Raw genomic sequence first — 22066 nt, forward strand, 5'->3', positions numbered from 1 at the left:
ATAGACAAAAAGTACCTTCTCTTTTCTTTTTTTCTCTTACTAAAAATGAGGCGGTAGGAAGGGCTTAATAATGTGTGTTGTTATCCCTTATGTAATCGCTTAATTGTAGGCATTGAGAACCGTTATGTGTGCTCAATGCTCCCTTTTTAATCAACTCGTAGCTAATTTGACCTTTTCTTCGAATCGTCGTTTATTATCTTATATTCAAAAGCACTAATTCGGGGCTTTTTTTTAAACTTTTCCTTTTCTATGCAGTCTCTCCCCTTAGTAGTAAATGTTTTTTTTTCAGTCCTGTATCTCCTAGTATAAAGAGAAGGAGAAAAAGGAGATCTGGAAAGTTTATATTCGCTTGAGTTGCAGTTATTTGAGGGGTAACTTGATTATCAATCAATTGATCTTGAACAACACAATAAAAAAATAATACATTATACAATACAAGAAAAATGCCAAAAAAGGTCTGGAAATCATCTTCACCTTCCACTTACGAACATATCTCTAGCTTGAGACCAAAGTTTGTGTCTCGGGTAGACAATGTTCTTCACCAGAGAAAGGCGTTGACTTTCAGCAATGTCGTTGTTCCAGATAAAAAAAACAACACTTTAACCTCAAGCGTTGTATACTCTCAAGGTAGTGATATATACGAAATTGACTTTGTTGTACCATTGCAAGAGGCTTCTACGGAGCCAGTGCAGGACTATGGGGACGCCTTTGAAAAAGTTGAGAACACCTCACTGAGCCCAAAGTTTGTCTATCAAGGTGAGACCGTTTCCAAAATGGCTTACTTAGACAAAACTGGAGAAACTACTCTATTATCCATGTCTAAAAACGGATCGTTGGCTTGGTTCAAGGAAGGTATAAAGGTACCCATTCATATCGTACAAGAATTGATGGGTCCAGCAACCAGTTATGCCAGTATTCATTCGTTAACCAGACCTGGTGATCTACCTGAAAAGGATTTCTCATTGGCCATCTCCGACTTCGGTATCTCCAACGATACGGAAACTATTGTTAAATCTCAAAGCAATGGTGATGAAGAGGACAGTATTCTTAAAATCATTGATAATGCCGGTAAACCTGGTGAGATTCTGCGTACTGTTCATGTTCCAGGTACCACTGTGACTCACACAGTTAGATTTTTTGATAACCATATATTTGCATCTTGTTCGGATGACAACATCCTAAGGTTCTGGGACACTAGAACTTCCGACAAACCTTTATGGGTGTTGGGAGAACCAAAAAACGGAAAGTTGACCTCGTTCGATTGCTCTCAAGTGTCTAATAACTTGTTCGTCACCGGTTTCAGCACAGGTATTATAAAATTGTGGGATGCTAGGGCAGCTGAAGCAGCCACCACTGATTTGACCTATAGACAGAATGGTGAAGATCCAATTCAGAATGAAATCGCTAACTTCTATCATGCTGGTGGGGATTCTGTTGTTGACGTCCAATTTTCTGCTACTTCAGACTCCGAATTCCTGACCGTCGGCGGCACTGGTAATATTTATCATTGGAGCACTGATTATTCTTTGTCAAAGTACAATCCTGACGATACCATTGCCCCTCCTCAAGATGCCACTGAAGAATCTCAAACGAAATCGCTAAAATTTTTGCACAAGGGTGGAAGCAGAAGATCTCCAAAACAGGTCGGGAGAAGAAACACCGCCGCTTGGCATCCAGTTATCGAAAACTTGGTGGGTACTGTCGATGATGATAGTTTAATCAGCATCTATAAGCCTTACATTGAGGAAGCTGAATAGCCATCATGTAACACGCACCGAGCCAAGCTATATTTATATATTTAATGTTTTTAACTATTATTTTCTTCTGTGGGCAATCTTTTTTCTGCCCTATCTGATGAGAACGCATGCCCAAATATATATATATATATATATATATATAGGAGCTACTGTTAGTATATTTATTGTTCAATTCTTATCTAATACATTCTTAGCACTATCAGCAAATCATGCCATCTTGGCAGATAAATCACTAACAACGGTATAGTTCTGTTCCATAGGTCATCGCGACAATTGAAAAATCGGATCGAGTAATTATCAATTAAGGCGTGTGACGGCTCAAAATAAGGAACCTTGCTTTTGAAGGCAGGTGATCCAGTACAATTTAAACAACAGTTCTCTTGTGGCACAGTTGGATCTCGAGTTTTCATAATTTGTATTTCATATATGATTTTGTCTCCTTTACAGTATATATAGGCCCTGATCAAAGATACACTTTCATCACAATTTGTGCAGTATGGCTTCACTATTCAGACCTCCCGAATCCACTAAAGGCAACCCAAATTCCCCAAGACTGAAACTACCTATCCTAAGGAGTAATCAGATGAATGATATGAATATATATTCAATGTCTAATGGTGGTTCTACAACAGCATGTAGCCATACCCCGGAACCGCTGAACTCTTCCACATCGACACTTTTCTCTCAAAACCGACTTTATTCGAGCGACTCTTCAATGACTTTGAACACAATGAAGAAGAGGCCAGCCCCACCATCATTGCCTTCATTGAGTACAACCACACAATCTAAGCACAAAACGCGACCCCAACTCGTACCCATCGCCGACGTGCCTGACTCTAGGCAAAATTTAGGGTTAAAAGAGCATGTAATAGTGGCGGATGTGCTGTCTGGTAGTAAAGAATTAACTCCTTCATCAATGGAAAGCCCCTTTTTACATACAAATACGTCTTCTCCCTATCTCAGAAACGACCTGAACAATTCGGTGGGATCCGACTTTTCAAATTTGATATCAGTTTATGAACAAAGTCCAAGCCCAACTAAGCCAACTTGTGAGTCTGCATTACCTTCGGAATCATATATCGACGTAAACAGTGTGCGAGATGTTGATCAACTGGACGAAAATGGTTGGAAATACACAAATTTAAAAGATAGAATTGTGACACTAGGCATTCTAGGAGAAGGGGCCGGTGGCTCAGTCTCCAAGTGTAAGCTGAAAAATGGATCCAAAGTGTTTGCTTTGAAAGTCATAAACACATTAAACACAGATCCCGAGTATCAGAAGCAAATATTTAGAGAATTACAGTTTAATAGAAGTTTCCAATCTGAATATATCGTACGATATTATGGAATGTTTACGGATGATGAAAATTCTTCAATATATATAGCCATGGAGTACATGGGTGGCCGATCGTTGGATGCTATTTACAAGAATTTATTAAGACGTGGTGGCAGGATCAGTGAAAAAGTCCTCGGAAAAATCGCAGAAGCAGTGCTAAGAGGACTGTCATATTTGCACGAGAAGAAGGTTATTCATAGAGATATTAAACCGCAAAACATTCTATTGAATGAAAAAGGACAGGTGAAACTATGTGATTTTGGTGTCAGTGGAGAAGCAGTTAACTCACTGGCCACAACATTCACGGGAACATCGTTCTATATGGCTCCAGAAAGAATCCAAGGCCAACCGTATAGTGTCACATCTGATGTATGGTCACTTGGATTGACGATTTTAGAGGTGGCAAATGGTAAATTTCCATGCTCTTCAGAAAAGATGGCAGCTAATATTGCTCCATTCGAACTATTGATGTGGATTTTAACGTTTACTCCTGAATTAAAGGATGAACCCGAATCCAATATCTTGTGGAGTCCATCATTCAAATCCTTCATTGATTATTGCCTAAAAAAGGATAGTCGTGAACGTCCGTCTCCAAGGCAAATGATTAATCATCCCTGGATAAAGGGGCAAATGAAGAAAAAGGTAAATATGGAAAAATTTGTAGAGAAATGTTGGGAAGATTGACCGTTCAACCTTCTTTCTTAGGAACGAGTTTTTTTATTTTATTTTTATGCTTCTGTCACAAATTTTTTGCACCTATATAAAGTTGATTCTCCAACATAGCCATAGCCATACCTATAGTATATGGATATACACAGCATGGAAACTAAATAAATTTGAACGTAGATATATTGCCTTACTGAACAGAATAAGCATTTTAATGTGCTAAATATCTTTGCGTTTACAATACGTATTCAGTGATATTTTTACACCTTACAACGCATTTTCCTGCGAGCTGACATTTAAAGCAAACTCAACTCCCAAGAGTCACAACATCTACGATATTAGAAGCAAAAATTATAAACAGTATTTTTACCGTACCCATCTATAAGCCACATTAACTTGATAAGTGCTCCTTTGGATTTAAAATATCAAGGTGTATTGTGAAACAGTAAATTGGAAACTAATATGAGAGCATTTTCAGCAGCAACCGTCAGGGCCACAACTAGGAAGTCGTTCATCCCAATGGCACCAAGAACACCTTTGATGACATCTTCGTTTGTGAGAGTAGGAACTCCACTGACAAGATCGAGATACTATTCTGACGAAGCAAAAAAAGAAGAAGCCAAAGACGGCAGTGAAGATTTAACTGAAGAACAATCAGAACTCAAGAAGCTAGAGAGTCAGTTAAATGCAAAGACCAAGGAAGCTTCTGAACTTAAAGACAGGTTATTAAGATCTGTGGCCGATTTCAGGAACTTGCAGCAAGTCACTAAGAAAGATATTCAGAAAGCCAAAGACTTTGCTTTACAGAAATTTGCTAAGGATTTATTAGAATCCGTAGATAACTTTGGCCATGCATTGAACGCTTTCAAAGAAGAAGACTTACAAAAATCCAAGGAAATCAGTGACTTGTATACAGGTGTTAGGATGACAAGAGATGTTTTTGAAAACACTCTAAGAAAACACGGTATTGAGAAATTAGACCCTATGGGAGAACCATTTGATCCTAATAAACACGAAGCAACATTTGAACTGCCACAACCTGATAGGGAACCTGGTACTATTTTCCATGTACAACAACTAGGCTTCACCTTGAATGACAGGGTCATCAGACCAGCTAAAGTCGGCATTGTTAAAGGCGAAGACAACTAATGTTTGTAGAAGAGTTATATCAACCTATGGTTTTTTCTACATGTACTTTATTTCTTGTCTGCCAAGTTTGATTTTATTTACTATGTTTACTTGTACATATTTGTGAACTAATGATAATATAAAAGAATAAATTACAAAACATACCTATTAAGTAAAGCACAAAGTGTATGAGTTGATGTATGATGAGAATTACATAAGAATAATGAATTTTCACTTACTTTTCTGTTTTTCTACACTACTGGTCACATATTTTTTATTTTTTTGTAAACAATGACGGCGAGTTTTATTTGGAACGTGAATAGAAAATTATTATCTGTTGTAAACAATCGCATCGGTGAGTAAGGGCATACATAATCTTTAACTAAACACGCATAACTTTAAAGGGAAAAAAAGTAGTAGTTGTTTTTGAAGCACATTTTTTAACAAGTTCGCTGTTTTCTGATCTTGTTGTGAGTTTGGAGCAGAACAGCTTTTTGTTTCTCGAGGAAATCTAGCTATCTTTTCATAGGTGAAGTCATCGCACATTATTTCAGCAGGACATTCCATCCACCTGGATATATATAAATATGGCATCTGTACCTAAACGCCATACGTACAGTGGCAATGTAGTTGCTAACAAGAACCACCATTCTCTTCATATGAATAATGAGATTTTGCATCCTATACGTAAAAACCAACGAAAACATGCCACCTTTGGACCATATATAATTGGTTCCACTTTGGGTGAAGGTGAATTTGGTAAAGTTAAGCTGGGCTGGACTAAAGCGTCTTCGCCTACCGAAGTTCCTAAACAAGTTGCAATAAAACTTATTAGAAGGGATACAATTAAGAAAGATGCTGATAAAGAAGTTAAAATATATCGTGAAATCAATGCTCTGAAACATCTAACTCATCCTAACATCATTTATTTAGAAGAAGTTTTGCAGAACTCAAAATACATTGGGATAGTGTTAGAATTTGTATCTGGCGGAGAATTTTATAAGTATATTCAACGGAAGAGAAGATTAAAGGAATCTTCCGCGTGCAGACTGTTCGCCCAATTAATTAGTGGTGTCAATTATATGCACTATAAGGGACTTGTTCATCGGGACCTGAAACTGGAAAATTTATTACTGGATAAACACGAAAACCTAGTCATTACTGATTTTGGTTTTGTGAATGAGTTCTTTAAAGATAATGAATTAATGAACACTTCTTGTGGTTCCCCATGTTATGCAGCACCAGAGCTAGTTGTTAGTACGAAGCCATATGAGGCAAGGAAGGCGGATGTCTGGTCATGTGGTGTTATCCTTTATGCGATGCTCGCTGGATATTTACCGTGGGATGATGATCATGAAAATCCAACGGGTGACGATATTGCTAGATTATACCAATATATCACACAGACACCCTTGAAGTTTCCCGAATATATAACACCTGTTCCAAGAGATCTGCTAAGGCGCATTCTGGTACCGAACCCAAGAAGAAGAGTCAGTTTACGGTCCATAGAAAGGCATGAGTGGCTAAAGCCTCATTATACGTTCTTAAATATTCAGCCAAACTATTGGGATGAACAGTTACAAAAGCAACACCCACAGTTGAGTAATAGGGGTGATGTTGGTCGTCACTCAACCTATTCCTCATCAGCGTCTTCGGACTTGAAAAGCAGGGATAGAAACACGTTGATAACAAAGTCGACAATGGAGCAATCTCGAATCTCTTCACAACCTACGACTAACAGATCTGTATCATCAACATCCAACAACGACTCAAAATTGGCGTTCAATAATAGAAAAGACTATAGCGTTGCAAGCGAACGTACAAGTGAATCAAGCAAATACACATGTAATACAAAAAGTGATGCACAAATGGAGAAAACAGCAGCTAAACACTCATTCAGAGGCAAGAAACACACATCAGTTGCAGGGCTTATCACAATTCCTGGCTCCCCTACAACTGCGAGGACAAAAAATATACTATCGGAGCCAACTGAGCATGTAAGCCGTCCGGACAGGCAAAGATTTACTCAGGAGGAATTTCACCGTATTGGTAACTACCACGTACCTCGTAGCAGACCTAGACCAACCTCATATTATCCTGGGCTCAGTTGTAACGCTGTAGATAATAGCTTATTGGACATTCCAATAAATAAGTTAGATTCGAACGGAAAGCTGGCAGACAATAGAAACGTAATTTCCTTACCAAACTTTGAAGGTAAATCTTTGAAGGCGGTACAGGATTCCACCAAAGCTACAGTTTCTAATAATTCCATTGTACTATTATCGGAAGGTCCAGCTGCGAAGACTTCCCCAGTCGATTATTATTATGCGACTGGTGACCTTAATCATGGCGACAGACCGACAGCGGAAACAATCGTTAAAATGAACAAAGACCTTGCCAATAAAGCAGTAGAAAATAGTTTTTCTCAGGAGAAAGTTGACCAGGAGAGCGTTTCGATAGTTTCAATTGTCAAAGATTTTAATGGCTCTGCCGATGAAGAAGGTTCAGAAACTCAGCAGGAAAATGTCGGTCACTCTTCCAATAAATCGGATATTTCCTCGGATAAGGAGAATAAGAAGAATTACGAAAGGAAGAGGTTTAGCTTCATGTCGTTATATTCGACCTTGAATGGTTCTAGGTCTACCGTTGAATCTCGTAACTCAAAAGGGAACGCGATTCCTGTTTCATCGAGAAATCCATCTGGACAATCAAATAAAACAAACACCAAAATAACGCAGCAGCAGCAGCCACATAACCTTTCGGATAGCAGTATATTAAAAGTTCCAAATCCCGAAAAGAACACTAATGATGGTAGAAGAAGAAAAAACACTTCCTACAATGCTGAGAATAATCCAGCAAGATCTGTACGTGCTTCTGTTATGGTTTCAACATTACGGGAGGAGGATGGATCTGCATGGTCGAATAATGGGGATAATAATATTGAGGTACAAACTTCAACGGCAAGAAAGGTTTTGAATTTTTTTAAGAGGAGGAGCATGAGGGTTTGATTTTTCAGTACATAAATATATCGGCGACAAGTACATTATAGAGTGATAATATTATTTCTTTTGAAACCCAAGTAGTTTCTTTGACAGGACGCTAAACATCGTTCCTTAACTGAGGGCTCTCAGAAGATGAAAGACTCAATTTTTACTCATGTTACCTACGTAAGAATTTAGTGCAAGAAACGGAGTAGAGCTCAAAATAGAAACAAAAGAATAAGGATATATATATGGATGCTTGTTTTTTATATTTTATACAATATTAATAACAAAAGTAATAATTTTGCTTAGGATTAAACTAATTAAATGTTAGATGGGTACAAGAAAATTCTGACAGAAGCACCGAAAGTCTTGGCTGGCAAGTTGTTTCTGAAGGTAGCTCTGACAACACCAGAGTTACCGTGGGTTCTGGTGACCTTACCCCACATAACTCTAATCTTTGAACCTCTAACTTCCTTGGAAGCTCTGTAGACATAGGCAATACGTTTACCCAAGTAAAATTGGGCTTCTTGTGGGGTTGTAACACCTTCAATCTTGATTAAAGAGACATTTGGGTTATTAACCCTCTTAGATCTTTGGTAGGATAAGTGCTTACCTTTAACGTATACTGTCAAAAAAAAAAGGATGAGAATTTGTCAATTCATAGATAAAGTTGTTAGTAAGGTTGTATTTTTACGAGCACGTTGTGCACCGAGAAGAGTACACCGTCTAGTCAGGTTCAGGATAGTGAAACAGCGGTTATTGTCTAAGGATAATTGAGTTTTTCGTTTTAATGTTCGATAGAGTATATTCACTATCTTTTAACCTTCACGAAAAATGTATTTTTTTGTAAGGCAACGTATTTTCAAGAGTATTCTCTTTCTTAACGTGAATTATCATGTTTTTGGGTATAGTTTCTCTGAAGTCTGAGCAACAAAAAGTACTGTTTCATTAGTTAGGCTTGTCTATTTGAACTTTTTGAAACTTTTTTATCCTATATTTTCACAACATATCACTTACTATTTCATAGAATTTTGGAGTAATTTGTTTAATAAAAGCGTTCCTGGTTGTAACACTTGCCTCCCCCTAATATCAATAACCACTTTTTAACCCAAACCAGCGTACTATACAGCGCTATTACACCAACATAGTAATTCTAATAACATACATCTATGGGATTCGGCCATTTTATCTTTGATTTTATTGGGTTCTTGGTTGTGAAGAGATTGTAAAGCTAAAGAACACTTGCTAATCTTTATCAGCTAATAACAACTCTTTGTTGGAAGCCCGAGCTGAGTGTAAGTGGTACAAGCCATAGCAGCCTCACTACGGCACCAAGTCCCTTGGGAAAGCAAGCAGCTTCACATGTCACAGGGGAACGGAGGCCTTCCAGAAGGACAGGTATAAACTACAGCCTACTGTACCGCCAATGAACAGACTCATGATAGCAACCGCTTACGGTAGGCAGGGCAAAGCACTACCTCCGCGTGAGCTATGTGGTGGTAGCTCAAAGGGAAGTCCACATGAGAGGACCACTCTCTGGACAAAACAATCCTAATCGTTTTTCCACCGGTAGTGGTTTTCACGGTCATGTCATCCGTCTCACAAATTTACAACTTTTTTTTTTTCCGCAAATATCTTTATGTATGGGTGCATGTGTGGGTTTAAATATGGCGTTGAAATTGACCTGCAATACACCACATACTTTCCTGCCTTAACCCTGACTTTTTTTTTTACACCAGAAATGTTTTCACGCAAAAGCTAACCCGAAAAATTTTCTCTTCTGACCTTTCCTACCAAACATATATAAAGGGTCTACCTTTTATTTATTAATTATTTGAATGTGTGTCTCTTAATTTTCTTTATTTTCTTTTTTTGTTTAAAATATGTGTCGACGTACTTCAGTATGTAATATACCCTAAACTTTTACCAAAAGAAAACATGGTTTGAAAAGTATTGAACTTAAAAGGTTTAAGCTATGTTTTTCAAATCGTCACATGTTTTATGATATCGAGAATTTTCAATAGCATCAGGTTTTGACTAACACATTCTACAGTAGGATCATTTCTATAGGAATCGTCACTCTTTGACTCTTCAAAAGAGCCACTGAATCCAACTTGGTTGATGAGCCCCATAACCTTTGTACCCCAGAGTGAGGAACTAAAATTAAATCTAAATTAGCTTGGTCCGCAATCCTTAGCGGTTCGGCCATCTATAATTTTGAATCAAAATTTTGCTTTGCCGTTGCATTTGTAATTTCTTCTTCGGGAGTTATTACGATATAAAATGGCGCGATGATCTTGACCCATCCTATGTACTTCCTTTTTGGAAGGGATAGGGCTTCATGGGTGGGTACAAATGGCAGTCTGACAAGTTAACCAATATTTCCTTTTCCTTAATTGTTTAATCAAAGGCTTGATTTTCAATAAAGAGATTGGATTTGCTAGCGTCTTCGTTTATATTTAAATAGTTTGATTGTTTTGTATTGCATTCAGTGGTTGTGGCTTCAGCTGGAATTCGTTGTTAGTGACTTGAAAGCGAGATGAATCTTTGAGTGATTGTATGTGAAGCAGCATTGCTGATCAACTTGATATTTCATTTATTATCGACAATATACACAACTTCTTACACGGCAGTACGAACAATTGATATACCCGACGAACTACAAATATGGCTGGTGGAAAGATTCCCGTTGTAGGAATTGTGGCATGTCTACAGCCTGAAATGGGTATAGGATTTCGGGGTGGTCTACCATGGAGGCTGCCTAAGGAAATGAAGTATTTCAAGCAAGTCACCACATTGACCAAGGATTCAAATAAACAAAATGCTGTGATAATGGGAAGGAAGACATGGGAATCCATACCACCTAAGTTTCGCCCACTGCCGAATAGAATGAATGTCATTATATCGAGAAGCTTTAAGGACGATTTCGTTCATGACAAAGAAGAGTCAATAATCAGAAGCAATTCATTAGAAAACGCATTGACCAACCTAGAAAACAATTTCCAAGAGCATCTAGAAAGAATTTACGTGATTGGCGGTGGGGAAGTTTATAATCAAATCTTCTCCACCACCGACCATTGGCTCATAACAAAAATAAATAAACTAGATGAAAAAGTGCCTCCTCCTATGGATACTTTCCTTGACCTAAAAAGATTAAAGGAGGCATTCAGCGAGCAAAATCCGGCCCAGTTAAAAGAATTTCTCCCCGCTAAGGTCGAGTTGCCAGAAACGGATTCTAATCAACGCTACTCACAAGAGGAAAAGGGATATTACTTTGAGTTCACTCTGTACAATCGTAAATGAAACGCTCCGTCCGTATATCTTCTGTATTATCATTAAGTAGTAATAGAAGTGATAAGCCCCATTTTCAACCTGAGGCTCGAGAACGCGAAACGTCAGCAGGGTAATCATTTGACACCTAAACGACCTTCAGCCTTACCTGCTTTATCCCTTCAACGGCGCCTGCCATTATGTAAAACAATAGTAATCGTTTGTGATCACCGTTGTCAAACTTGACGCGCTTAAACTAAAGCTTTTGTTTTTGGCCTCGTTCCTGCATTCAACAAAAGGTCGTGATATACCGTCACAGAGTCGTTAAAGGTATGATTTATAAACTATCTTGTTTTGTATCTTGTAGTTCCAGATCCAGTTAGATCTCTTTCTTTCTAAACCAGTCTGTGAGTCCGATCTTACATTTTACCAAAGACATCATACGTCCAAGTGTATCCTGCTGATTTATAAGGGAAAATGTCTCAACACGCAAACTCATCATCTTGGACTTCTTTTTTGAAATCGATTAGTTCATTTAATGGAGATCTGTCGTCTTTGTCTGCGCCACCATTTATTCTTTCTCCCACTTCCTTAACGGAGTTTTCTCAATATTGGGCTGAACATCCAGACTTATTTCTTGAGCCATCATTTATTGATGGTGAAAACTATAAGGACCATTGTCCCTCAGACCCTAATGTGGAATCACAAGAAGTGGCGCGAATGTTGGCAGTAGTTAGATGGTTCATTTCAACTTTGAGATCACAATATTCCTCTAGAAGTGAATCGATGGGCTCTGAAAAGAAGCCTTTAAATCCCTTTTTAGGTGAAGTATTTGTTGGTAAGTGGCTAAATGATGAACATCCAGAGTTCGGTGAAACAGTGCTTTTGAGTGAGCAGGTTTCACACCATCCACCTATGACGGCTTTTTCGATCTTCAACGAAAAGAATGACGTTTCTCTTCAAGGCTACAATCAAATCAAAACTGGGTTTACTAAAACGTTGACACTAACCGTTAAGCCATACGGACATGTTCTTTTAAAGATCAAAAATGAAACCTATTTGATTACAACTCCGCCTTTACACATCGAAGGTATTTTGGTCGCCTCCCCCTTTGTTGAATTAGGAGGTAGATCATTTATACAGTCATCAAACGGTATGTTATGTGTTATAGAATATTCAGGAAGAGGGTATTTTACGGGCAAGAAGAACTCTTTCAAGGCGAGAATCTATAGAAAACCCCAAGAGCATAATCATAAGGAGAATGCTCTATATATAATCTCAGGTCAATGGTCTGGCGTCTCAACAATTATAAAAAAAGACTCGCAAGTTTCACATCAGTTCTATGATTCGTCAAAAACCCCTGCTGAACATCTATTAGTAAAGCCAATCGAGGAACAATATCCTTTAGAAAGTAGGAGAGCTTGGAAGGATGTGGCAGAAGCAATTAGGTTGGGCAACAATAGTATGATAAAAAAGACTAAGGAAGAACTAGAAAATAAACAAAGAGCTTTGAGAGAACAAGAACGTGTGAAGGGTGTCGAATGGCAAAGAAGATGGTTTAAACAAGTGGACTATATGAATGATGATAAATCGAATGATGCAGAAAAGGCAAGTGAAGGTGATGTTTTTAAAAAATTGGCATCCAAGCTGCAGCTCTCTGTGAAAAATGTGCCAAGTGGGACGTTAATTGGTGGGAAAGAAGATAAAAAGGACGTTTCAACCGCTTTGCATTGGAGATTTGATAAAGATCTGTGGATGAATGAGAGGGAGATTACTATATAAACATAAATGTTCGTAAAAAGAAAATTTAAGAATTCCATAATAACTTTGTTTTTATGACCCATTCCTGAAATGGTTTTTTTTTACATATTTTATCTTTTTCTCTAGAATTTCGATATTCTACGAGGAAGTTTTTCAATAAATTTCAAGCATAATTATGGGGATTGTAAAGGTCCACCTGCATCTCACTTTGATGAGTTAAATTACTCGCTAGATGTTTATTGCCTGGTAATATATATATTTAGAGATAAATTTCTTGGAGATTATATACATAGGAGATACACATCCATATTATGTATTAGAAAAAAATCTCGAAGAAAAAAAGAAAAGATTTCAGCAAATAAAGAACAACCAGCAGTGAAATAACTCAATGTGTAGAGAAGTAGAACTGATTTTAGTGCCGTGCCATTCGATATGGAAATCCTCAATACCATTTGGTGATGGAACACTTAATCTGGGCCAGTCGCCTGATTACTGGCATTTGGCACCTTTCCAGTACGAGGGTAATGATCATTTAGCGTTCATTAAGCATGGCCTAACAGCCATTAAGATTCTCCTTCAAAAAGCAGACAGTGCTGTCGTTATATTCAGTGGATCACAAACTAAAAAGGAAGCAGGCGTTATTTCTGAGGCGCAAAGTTACTATTTTTTATTTGAAAGGCTAATAAGATATGTAATGTGCAATGATGACATCAACATTCCGAATTTTGATGACGAAATCCATTATTTATTGGAAGATATCAAATGCTCACTAATCACTCAAAAAATAGATGTTGATGAATTATTCTATGGCGGTTCGATCACTACTGAAGAATTCTCGTTAGACTCATTTGATAATTTAATATACTCAATCTATAGGTTTGAAGAGATCACTAAGAAATTTCCACAGAAGATAACCATAATTGGCTTCGCGTTTAAAATGTCAAGATTTATCAATTGCCATGCCAGGGCTATTGACTACCCGCAATCAAACATAACTTACATAGGAATTGACCCTGAACCAATGAACTACAACCAAACACAACTTTTAAAGTATTATAATGATCTAATACAAATGGAACATGAAAATGCACTGAGCTTATTCTCATCGGATTGGTATGCTACGAAAGATAGATTACTAACCAAAAAGAAATCTCGCAACCCATTCAAAAGAACAGCGTCATACACTAAAAATGTTCTCTTCAATGGCAGCACATGGATCGAGGATGACAAAAAGTATTTTGAGACGAATATAAAGTGCAAAATGCCATGGTCACTACAACAGAAATAAAAGGCTTAAATCACTACAAAATATAAGATAAATAAACGCATATCACTACATAACTCGTATAAACAAGTTATATACTGGACTATGTTTACTGTAGCAAGTACGCTTAGATTTCCTCTCATATGAGAGAATTCGCGTTGAAAAAAAAGCTTCGTCAAACCAGAAAAAAAACCTAGGATTAGACAAAAGGTCTTTTGGTCAAGTAAACAAGAAGTGGCACCATAGCTGGGAGAATTCAAACCAATTGTCCAGTAAATAAGCTGTTAATAACTGATTTAGTATGGGTGTTGCTGATTTAATCAAGAAATTCGAAAGTATCTCAAAAGAAGAAGGAGATCCTGCCGTTGATACGAGTAGCAGGTCAAAGCCACTCAAATCTGACGACGAGGCCAGGGACCCGTCCGAACAAGAGCTACCTGTTATTTCTCAAGAAGACAATGTGATTGCAATTGGAACATCCAACGATGACGGATTAGCAGAAGAGCCTTTAGAAATAAGGTCCCAAAAACCTGAGACTAGCGAAGAACAGGAAAAGGAGAGTTCCGGAAAGGAGGAAGAAATGGGCTTCAATAGCGGGAACGAAGTGGATTCTAAAACTCAAAAAAATGATTCCGACGTTGGTGATTTTCAAGAGTCCAAAGAAATCAAAGAGACAAGTACTGAAGTTCCTGCAAACAATACTGTTGAATCCGATGCTATCGAAGAAAACTTGGCTAAGGAAACTGAAGGAATTGCTGGCTCGAAACAAGAAGAAAACGAAGAAAAGGAAGAACACGTCGAACCAAAAGAGGTTTCTTCGAATAATTCATCTGAATCAATTGAAGAGGGTTCTGAATCTGAAGAGGATGCTGACATCGAGCAATCTAATAGCGAAGAACCTCAAAACTCCGAAAACAATACTTTGCAAGCTAATGATGCCTCTACATGTTCTACAACTTCTAAGAACAGAAAAAAAAAAAACAAAAAGAAAAACAAGAAGAAGAAAAATGCCAATGCCAATGCCAACGCTGATATCGAAGCCAGTACCAGTACCAGTAACAATACCAATAACAGTACCGGAAACAGTACCTGTAGAAGTGGCGATACAGCCAACACCAATATCAATATTACCGACGCCACTATGTCATCAACAAGCTCTGCAGTTCAAGAAGTGAACAATTTAGAGGTTGTTGATGACCCTTGTCTTAGGCATTGATCAACAGCATGACAAGGAGCATTTAAAAGCACTAACCCAAGATGTAAAGGAAGAGACGTTAGAAAACATTGCACATGAGGGGAAAGGCAACGATGGCATGGATGACAAGAATGCGACAGAAAAATCAGATTTCGAAAAATCAGATACTGAAGGTTCAAGAATAGGCCGTGATTTACCATTTGAATTTGGGAAACGAAACTTAACTGAAGAATCTGACGTTTGGGATCATAACGCTTGGGATAATGTCGAATGGGGTGAAGAACAAGTTCAGCAAGCAGAGGAAAAAATCAAAGAGCAATTTAAACATCCTGTTCCTGATTTTGACAAAAAGTTATACAACGAAAATCCAGCACGTTACTGGGACATTTTTTATAAGAATAACAAAGAAAACTTTTTCAAAGACAGAAAGTGGTTACAAATTGAATTTCCAGTCTTATACGCATCTACAAGGAAAGATGCAGATCCCGTTACAATATTTGAAATTGGTTGTGGAGCAGGTAACACTTTCTTCCCAATCTTGAAAGATAATGAAAACGAAAACTTGAAAATAATAGCAGCAGATTTTGCCCCAAGAGCAGTTGAATTAGTCAAAAATTCCGAACAGTTCAATTCTCAGTATGGTCACGCCACAGTGTGGGATTTAGCGAATCCCGATGGCAACTTACCTGATGGTGTCGCTCCTCATTCGGTGGACATTGCAGTGATGATATTTGTCTTTAGCGCTTTGGCTCCCAATCAATGGGATCAAGCCATGGATAACCTTCACAAAATTCTAAAACCAGGTGGCAAGATCATATTCCGTGACTACGGTGCATATGATTTAACTCAAGTTAGATTTAAAAAGAACAGGATACTAGAGGAGAACTTTTACGTTAGAGGTGATGGAACAAGAGTTTATTTTTTCTCAGAAGAGAAACTAAGAGAAATTTTTACCAAAAAGTACTTCCTGGAGAATAAAATTGGAACCGATAGAAGATTATTAGTTAATAGAAAAAGACAACTAAAAATGTATCGTTGTTGGGTACAAGCTGTTTTTGATGTTCCTCAATAGAAGGGCGCAGAATAATACACCCATTCTTTTCTCAGATAAGAAAACTGTTATTTCGTCGAGCATATTATTCTAGTGTTATTAATTTCTTTTTTCCTATATCATCGCTTATTTTCTGTATTTTTATCTGTTATTACCCCCCATATAATTCATCTTATAAGTCTATACCCTCAAAACCATCTATCGTTTTAATATTGTCTATTTCTATTTGATCCTTTTCACTATAATTAGGTGAAGTGAATTGCTTTTACTATGGTCCTGTGAAAAATTACCCTAATTTACTAGTTCGTTTCGGATGAATTTGAAAAATCCTATCTAACCATATTCTATTATCCATTCAAAAAGATGGAAGATAAAAACACTTGTGATTTTCGCCTCAGTGCAGTTAGATTTACTTCTATTTCTTGATGATAATCAGGAATCCATTAAGGATGGTCGGCAAAACTTATCATGACGCTGTTACCGCGCTAAACTCTCTGCAATCAAATTATGCCAATATCATGGCCATACGTCAAACCGGTGATCGTAAAAACATTATGACATTATTGGAAATGCATGAATGGTCCAGAAGAATTGGTTACGCTGCATCAGACTTCAATAAGTTAAATATTGTTCACATTACAGGCACAAAAGGTAAAGGTTCTACCGCAGCTTTTACCTCATCCATTTTAGGTCAGTATAAAGAGAAACTGCCACGTATTGGGTTATATACATCCCCACATCTAAGGTCAGTGAGAGAAAGAATAAGAATCAATGGGGAGCCGATTTCTGAGAAGAAATTTGCAAAATACTTCTTCGAAGTTTGGGATCGTTTAGATAAAACAACTTCACCCCTGGATAAATTTCCACATATGGTTCCAGGAAGTAAGCCTGGCTATTTCAAGTTCCTTACTTTGCTGTCATTCCATACTTTCATACAAGAAGGCTGTAAAAGTTGTGTCTACGAAGTCGGTGTTGGAGGTGAATTAGATAGCACCAATATAATCCAAAAGCCAACTGTGTGCGGTGTTACCTTATTAGGAATAGACCATACGTTCATGCTAGGTGATACCATTGAAGAAATTGCTTGGAATAAAGGTGGGATTTTTAAGCCTGAAACACCAGCATTCACTGTTGAAAAACAGCCTTCTAAAGGGTTGATAGTGTTGAAAGAAAGAGCTGCGGAACGGAAAACAACATTAACAGAAGTATCCGTATTTAAGCAGTTGCAGAACGTCAAGCTTGGAATTGCGGGTGAATTTCAGAAAAGTAACGCATCCCTAGCCATTATATTGGCTTCTGAAGTTTTATACTCGTCCAATATACTAAAAGAGAAGATCGGTTGTAATTCGGATGCTCCGATTCCTGAGAAGTTTATAATTGGTCTACAAAGCACTAACTGGGAGGGCAGATGTCAAGTTTTAGAGAGAGGAAAAAACGTTTGGTATATTGATGGTGCCCATACCAAAGATAGTATGGTAGCAGCATCAACATGGTTCAGAGACACGGTCTGTTTGTCTAAGAAGAAAAAGATTTTACTTTTCAATCAACAAAGCAGAGATGCCAATGCTCTTGTTAATAACCTACATTTGGCTGTTTCTCCAGATGTCACTTTCGATGATGTGATATTTACCACAAATATTACCTGGAAATCAGGCTCTTACAGTGCTGATCTGGTTTCTATGAATACTTCCCAGGAAGACGTGGAAAAATTAAAAGTTCAGGATTCATTGGCTAAAAATTGGAGCAAAATAGACAATAATTGTGCCCGGACACATGTAACAACAAATATAGAAGAAGCAAATGAATTGATTGAAATGTTATACGATGAACCTGTAGATATATTTGTAACCGGTTCATTACATCTTGTTGGTGGATTGTTGGTGGTTTTTGATAGAATAAATGTAAAGTAGCTCGGACGTTAAGAACATGCCTGATAAAATTCATGTGCATCCATTTATTTGTTAATAAGACTTATTTAGTTATTTAATCTTAAAATTCGTAATTACAAGTCAATACAAGGCTGGTCTGTAATATCTTTCCCATACCATATTGTCCATGTCTTGAAGTATTTATTATTTAAACCTGAGCCCTTCTGTTCGTATTCCTCCATTGCTCTCATGGCACTGGAAATATCGTAAAAAAATATGGAAACGCATAACTTTCTTGATACAATAGGTGTTATTTCTAAAATCTCCCCGAAATTCTGGAAATCCTTTTCTAGTTCCCGAACATTAATAGTTTCCAGGTTTTGCGATCTGTCCTGATTCGATTTGTTGAATACTGTTTTTGTGGAGCTTTTTTTCACAATCAAGCATCTTGATATGAGTTTTTCCTCTTCTACTATTCTGTTTACCGATTGTTCTTTAATAACGTTTTCATATGTGCTTTCGAGGAAGATCCATTCCGGCTTTAATCGGACCCCATTAACTTTGAAGACACTCGTATTTGCGTATCTCATAAATGATTGAGCCCCATCATAGTTTAAGAAGAAAAGGTCAACCTTATGTAAAGAACGTTCTGGAGTATCATACCTGTAAACAATAATCCTTTCTAATGAACCCCCACGTACTTGAGACAGTACGCTAGCAATACCTGTACCGCGCGGTATATCGCTTATTGACACTGATCTTGTTTTAAGAAAGGCAGGATTTTGAATGCCTGCTATTTTCTCATTAGCGAATGTGGTTTCCATTGCATACCGTTTATCCTTCGCAACCGAATTTTGGTTAATATATTCGCTATTCTCATAGAAATTCTTAACTGTTGTGTCTGTTTGTTTATTGTTGTCATCGTCCATGAGAAAAAAATATCCCTGTGAATGGTGCTGTTTTTTCCAAAGCTGTTGGTCATTTTTTTCTTCTCTTCTTAACGGTCTCTTATTAATGCTTGCTCTAAAGGGTGTATAAGAATCAGAACCACATGACTCTGTTCCATCACCAAATAAATAAGCTTTAGCAAATCGCCTAAAGCCAATGAGCTCGTTCCCATTCGAACCAGACGAGTCATTGAAAAATGAAAAAAAAGATGATCTTCTCGATCTCAAAACTTTCTTCCTCAAATCTCCTGATTCCTTATGTTTCGTATAGACTTCTTTATTTGGATAGTAATTATTGTGCATTTAATGGAATTATACGTTTTATGTTTTATTATTTTTATCTTCGTTGATTTTCGACTTCAACACGCGAGGATACTTTCCTCTTTTGTTTATAAATTATTGATAGCTACCGGATAGTAATTCCCTAGTTCTCAGGTTCTTCTCTTTGAGGAACGCGATTACTTACTTCGATAGAATACACCTTGAAAGTGTTCTTTCTATGTACAAATGCTTAATCTTTGTGCGCCATCCGCGAATACATATTTACCGACGCCTCAAATAACACAACATAGGATCATGAAAAATAGCGTATAAGAAAGTGCTTCCGACAGAAAAAGTAAACTAATATACACGAGATATGACAGTTCGTAAAACTATGGCAGTTCTTAAAACTTTAGAAATTCTCCTTAACATCGCACATATCACCACGGCGAGAGGTCTCGAGCTTCATGAGTTCGCGTAGAGCCATGGTAGCATAGGCGGAGGTTCCTAATTGAAACTTTAACACTACCGCTGTCTTCTCACCACCTTTGTCTGGCATATATCTGTCTAACTTGGCTTTCATATACTTTTGTCCACTCTCTTTCGCTCTTGTGTTATTTAAGATGTCCAAATCAGTGTTAACTAGTTGTTGAGAAGGATCATCATAGTGAATTACTTTATAATCCAAGCTCTTTGGTTTTTGAATAACATTTCTATAAGAACCAGCCAATGAAAAATCACGTACCTTTCTCCTCATATCAAATGGGTCCATATTATCGACTTTCAACATATCAACATACAACTGCTTCAATTCTTCGTTGGAAGGATAAAGCACATCAAAACCTGGAGAAGGCAAGACGACATCTTCCATGGTATATTTACCTAAGTCAATATCCTCTTGAGTCACTGCTTTCGCACGGATAAATTGATCTTCACGAACGTCTTCATCAAAGTTTTCATCGTCGACTCCGGTGGTTGATACGGGATTTTCGGTATTATCTATAACAAGATCACCAACAACTAGCTTCAGGCCATGTAGTTCTATCCGCTTACTAGCAATAGAGTTCCAGATGTAACTTTGGTAAGCATGCACATACATGGTTCTTAAGTTTCTTGGAATTTTCATTATGGCAGCATAATAAGCGTTTTCAGAATAAGTTCCATCTTCTTCTTTTCTTTGATTGGATAAAGAATAAAGCAAGGCATTTTCTGCAAGACATTGCCTCGGCATTTGTTTCAAGGCTAAAGCAGCATCCTTAGTTTCTGCCCAAATCTTTCTGGCTTCCTTAGATTTTGGGAGCACATTCTCCTGATCAGATAAAATTAACTCAGCAGCTTTCTTCCAGTTTGACAGAAGTAATTCTCTACCAATTGTATGTGTAGAAATACTGAATGTACCGAATCTTTGCATACCAAAATAATTAATAAAACCATTTTCTGTTAATGATTTACAACCATTGGATATAGTTTCTTCTAAATCAACCTCACCGTTGCTGACGGAAATATCTCTTATAACAATAACGAATTCGTTACCCATTAAGTCACCAAGGTTCAAACTTGTATCCGAAAAATTGTAATTCCCGATAACCATTCCTTTCAAAGTTCTATTCAAAGCATTCAATCTATCCAAACCAATCTTCGAAATTGAAAGCCTTTGACATGTTACAGCCCTACGATCCTTTGTTCCTGCATATCTGATTACTCGACTTGGAACCCTCAATAACTTTGTTATAACATTAACAGCTTCCATAGTATCCTTGTTTTCTTTATGCAAAGTAAAATGTATAAAATCTTTACTGGAGCCATATCCCCAGTTTTCCACGCCATTAGCGTCCTTAGTTTGGTTTATCTTTTCTTGTTTATTGGTCCTTGAATTTCTGCTGGATCTTGCAATCTTAAAAGTGTTAGTATCAGTAGTTACCGATTCTAATTCATTGTCAAAGGCTTGACGCAACAACTGATGAATTTTAGTTCTAACGGATTTATCTTCAAAACTTTTTACCGTTTCCATCTTATTGGCAATGCGGTAAACGCATTCAATCTTAAGTACATCATCTTCACCAAATATTTCTACCAATTCCTTTCTCAATTCAGGGTCAACTTCGAATACTTGTCTCCTGGCCGCTTCAGCTTCTTTTTCTGCACTGGTCTCTTCTTTAGAGCGTTGAGGTTTCTTTGGCATTTTAAATCCTTTATCTGTTAAGTGAATGACATTGCCTTCTTGATCTATTTCGTTGACCAAAAAGTCAGTATACCGTTGCTTGATCTGGCCTCTAAATCCTGGCAAGTCTGGAGATAAAAACAAAGTAATACCAACATCTGCTTCATGAATACCGCTATCTATCAGGATGCGTTGGCCGATTTTTTGTTTCTTTGTAGCATTTTCAGGTGAGTCCGCATGAGTATCAAGGGATCTCTTCACAGTAGCATCTAAGAAGTCAGACATGGTATGCAAATGTGATTGTTTGGCTCTTTCGAGAAAGACAAACTAATAGTACTTAATCGATGAGCGATGTGTGCTGCTTTCTTGTTTTAAATACAATGACGGAAAATTTTTCAAAATACTACCCGCTTTTCA

At 37.4% G+C, this 22066-nt stretch overlaps 11 protein-coding genes and 1 pseudogene across 12 annotated transcripts; 9 read left to right on the plus strand and 3 right to left on the minus strand.

Moving 5' to 3' along the window:
• Positions 1-443: 443 nt before the first annotated feature.
• On the plus strand, positions 444-1757 carry WTM1 (transcriptional modulator; the record flags this gene model as incomplete). Its single annotated transcript, XM_056225867.1, has 1 exon — positions 444-1757. One exon carries the CDS (start codon positions 444-446, stop codon positions 1755-1757), a length of 1314 nt encoding a protein of 437 aa, XP_056079642.1.
• Positions 1758-2253: 496 nt separating this feature from the next.
• On the plus strand, positions 2254-3777 carry MKK1 (mitogen-activated protein kinase kinase MKK1; the record flags this gene model as incomplete). Its single annotated transcript, XM_056225868.1, has 1 exon — positions 2254-3777. One exon carries the CDS (start codon positions 2254-2256, stop codon positions 3775-3777), a length of 1524 nt encoding a protein of 507 aa, XP_056079643.1.
• Positions 3778-4221: 444 nt separating this feature from the next.
• Positions 4222-4908, plus strand: MGE1 (mitochondrial nucleotide exchange factor MGE1; the record flags this gene model as incomplete). Its single annotated transcript, XM_056225869.1, has 1 exon — positions 4222-4908. One exon carries the CDS (start codon positions 4222-4224, stop codon positions 4906-4908), a length of 687 nt encoding a protein of 228 aa, XP_056079644.1.
• Positions 4909-5474: 566 nt separating this feature from the next.
• KIN4 (putative serine/threonine protein kinase KIN4) lies at positions 5475-7895 on the plus strand (the record flags this gene model as incomplete). Its single annotated transcript, XM_056225870.1, has 1 exon — positions 5475-7895. One exon carries the CDS (start codon positions 5475-5477, stop codon positions 7893-7895), a length of 2421 nt encoding a protein of 806 aa, XP_056079645.1.
• Positions 7896-8191: 296 nt separating this feature from the next.
• On the minus strand, positions 8192-9055 carry RPL33B (60S ribosomal protein eL33; the record flags this gene model as incomplete). The annotated part of the gene is made up of 2 exons (XM_056225871.1): positions 8192-8496; positions 9037-9055. 2 exons carry the CDS (start codon positions 9053-9055, stop codon positions 8192-8194), a joined length of 324 nt encoding a protein of 107 aa, XP_056079646.1.
• A 1483-nt stretch (positions 9056-10538) lies between these two features.
• Positions 10539-11174, plus strand: DFR1 (dihydrofolate reductase; the record flags this gene model as incomplete). The annotated part of the gene is made up of 1 exon (XM_056225872.1): positions 10539-11174. One exon carries the CDS (start codon positions 10539-10541, stop codon positions 11172-11174), a length of 636 nt encoding a protein of 211 aa, XP_056079647.1.
• Positions 11175-11618: 444 nt separating this feature from the next.
• HES1 (oxysterol-binding protein related protein HES1) lies at positions 11619-12923 on the plus strand (the record flags this gene model as incomplete). Its single annotated transcript, XM_056225873.1, has 1 exon — positions 11619-12923. One exon carries the CDS (start codon positions 11619-11621, stop codon positions 12921-12923), a length of 1305 nt encoding a protein of 434 aa, XP_056079648.1.
• Positions 12924-13290: 367 nt separating this feature from the next.
• SMKI15G3760 (uncharacterized protein) lies at positions 13291-14190 on the plus strand (the record flags this gene model as incomplete). Its single annotated transcript, XM_056225874.1, has 1 exon — positions 13291-14190. One exon carries the CDS (start codon positions 13291-13293, stop codon positions 14188-14190), a length of 900 nt encoding a protein of 299 aa, XP_056079649.1.
• A 277-nt stretch (positions 14191-14467) lies between these two features.
• Positions 14468-16433, plus strand: SMKI15G3770 (annotated as a pseudogene). The gene is given in 2 exon segments: positions 14468-15373; positions 15375-16433. Coding segments are annotated over 2 exon segments (1965 nt in total).
• A 404-nt stretch (positions 16434-16837) lies between these two features.
• On the plus strand, positions 16838-18322 carry MET7 (tetrahydrofolate synthase; the record flags this gene model as incomplete). Its single annotated transcript, XM_056225876.1, has 1 exon — positions 16838-18322. The coding sequence occupies one exon, from the start codon at positions 16838-16840 to the stop codon at positions 18320-18322; it is 1485 nt and encodes a 494-aa protein (XP_056079650.1).
• Positions 18323-18414: 92 nt separating this feature from the next.
• Positions 18415-19530, minus strand: SSP2 (Ssp2p; the record flags this gene model as incomplete). Its single annotated transcript, XM_056225877.1, has 1 exon — positions 18415-19530. One exon carries the CDS (start codon positions 19528-19530, stop codon positions 18415-18417), a length of 1116 nt encoding a protein of 371 aa, XP_056079651.1.
• Positions 19531-19900: 370 nt separating this feature from the next.
• PUS7 (pseudouridine synthase PUS7) lies at positions 19901-21934 on the minus strand (the record flags this gene model as incomplete). Its single annotated transcript, XM_056225878.1, has 1 exon — positions 19901-21934. The coding sequence occupies one exon, from the start codon at positions 21932-21934 to the stop codon at positions 19901-19903; it is 2034 nt and encodes a 677-aa protein (XP_056079652.1).
• Between the last annotated feature and the right edge of the window lie 132 nt (positions 21935-22066).

This window comes from Saccharomyces mikatae (assembly GCF_947241705.1).
Source record: "Saccharomyces mikatae IFO 1815 strain IFO1815 genome assembly, chromosome: 15".
Taxonomy (NCBI): Eukaryota; Fungi; Ascomycota; class Saccharomycetes; order Saccharomycetales; family Saccharomycetaceae; genus Saccharomyces; species Saccharomyces mikatae.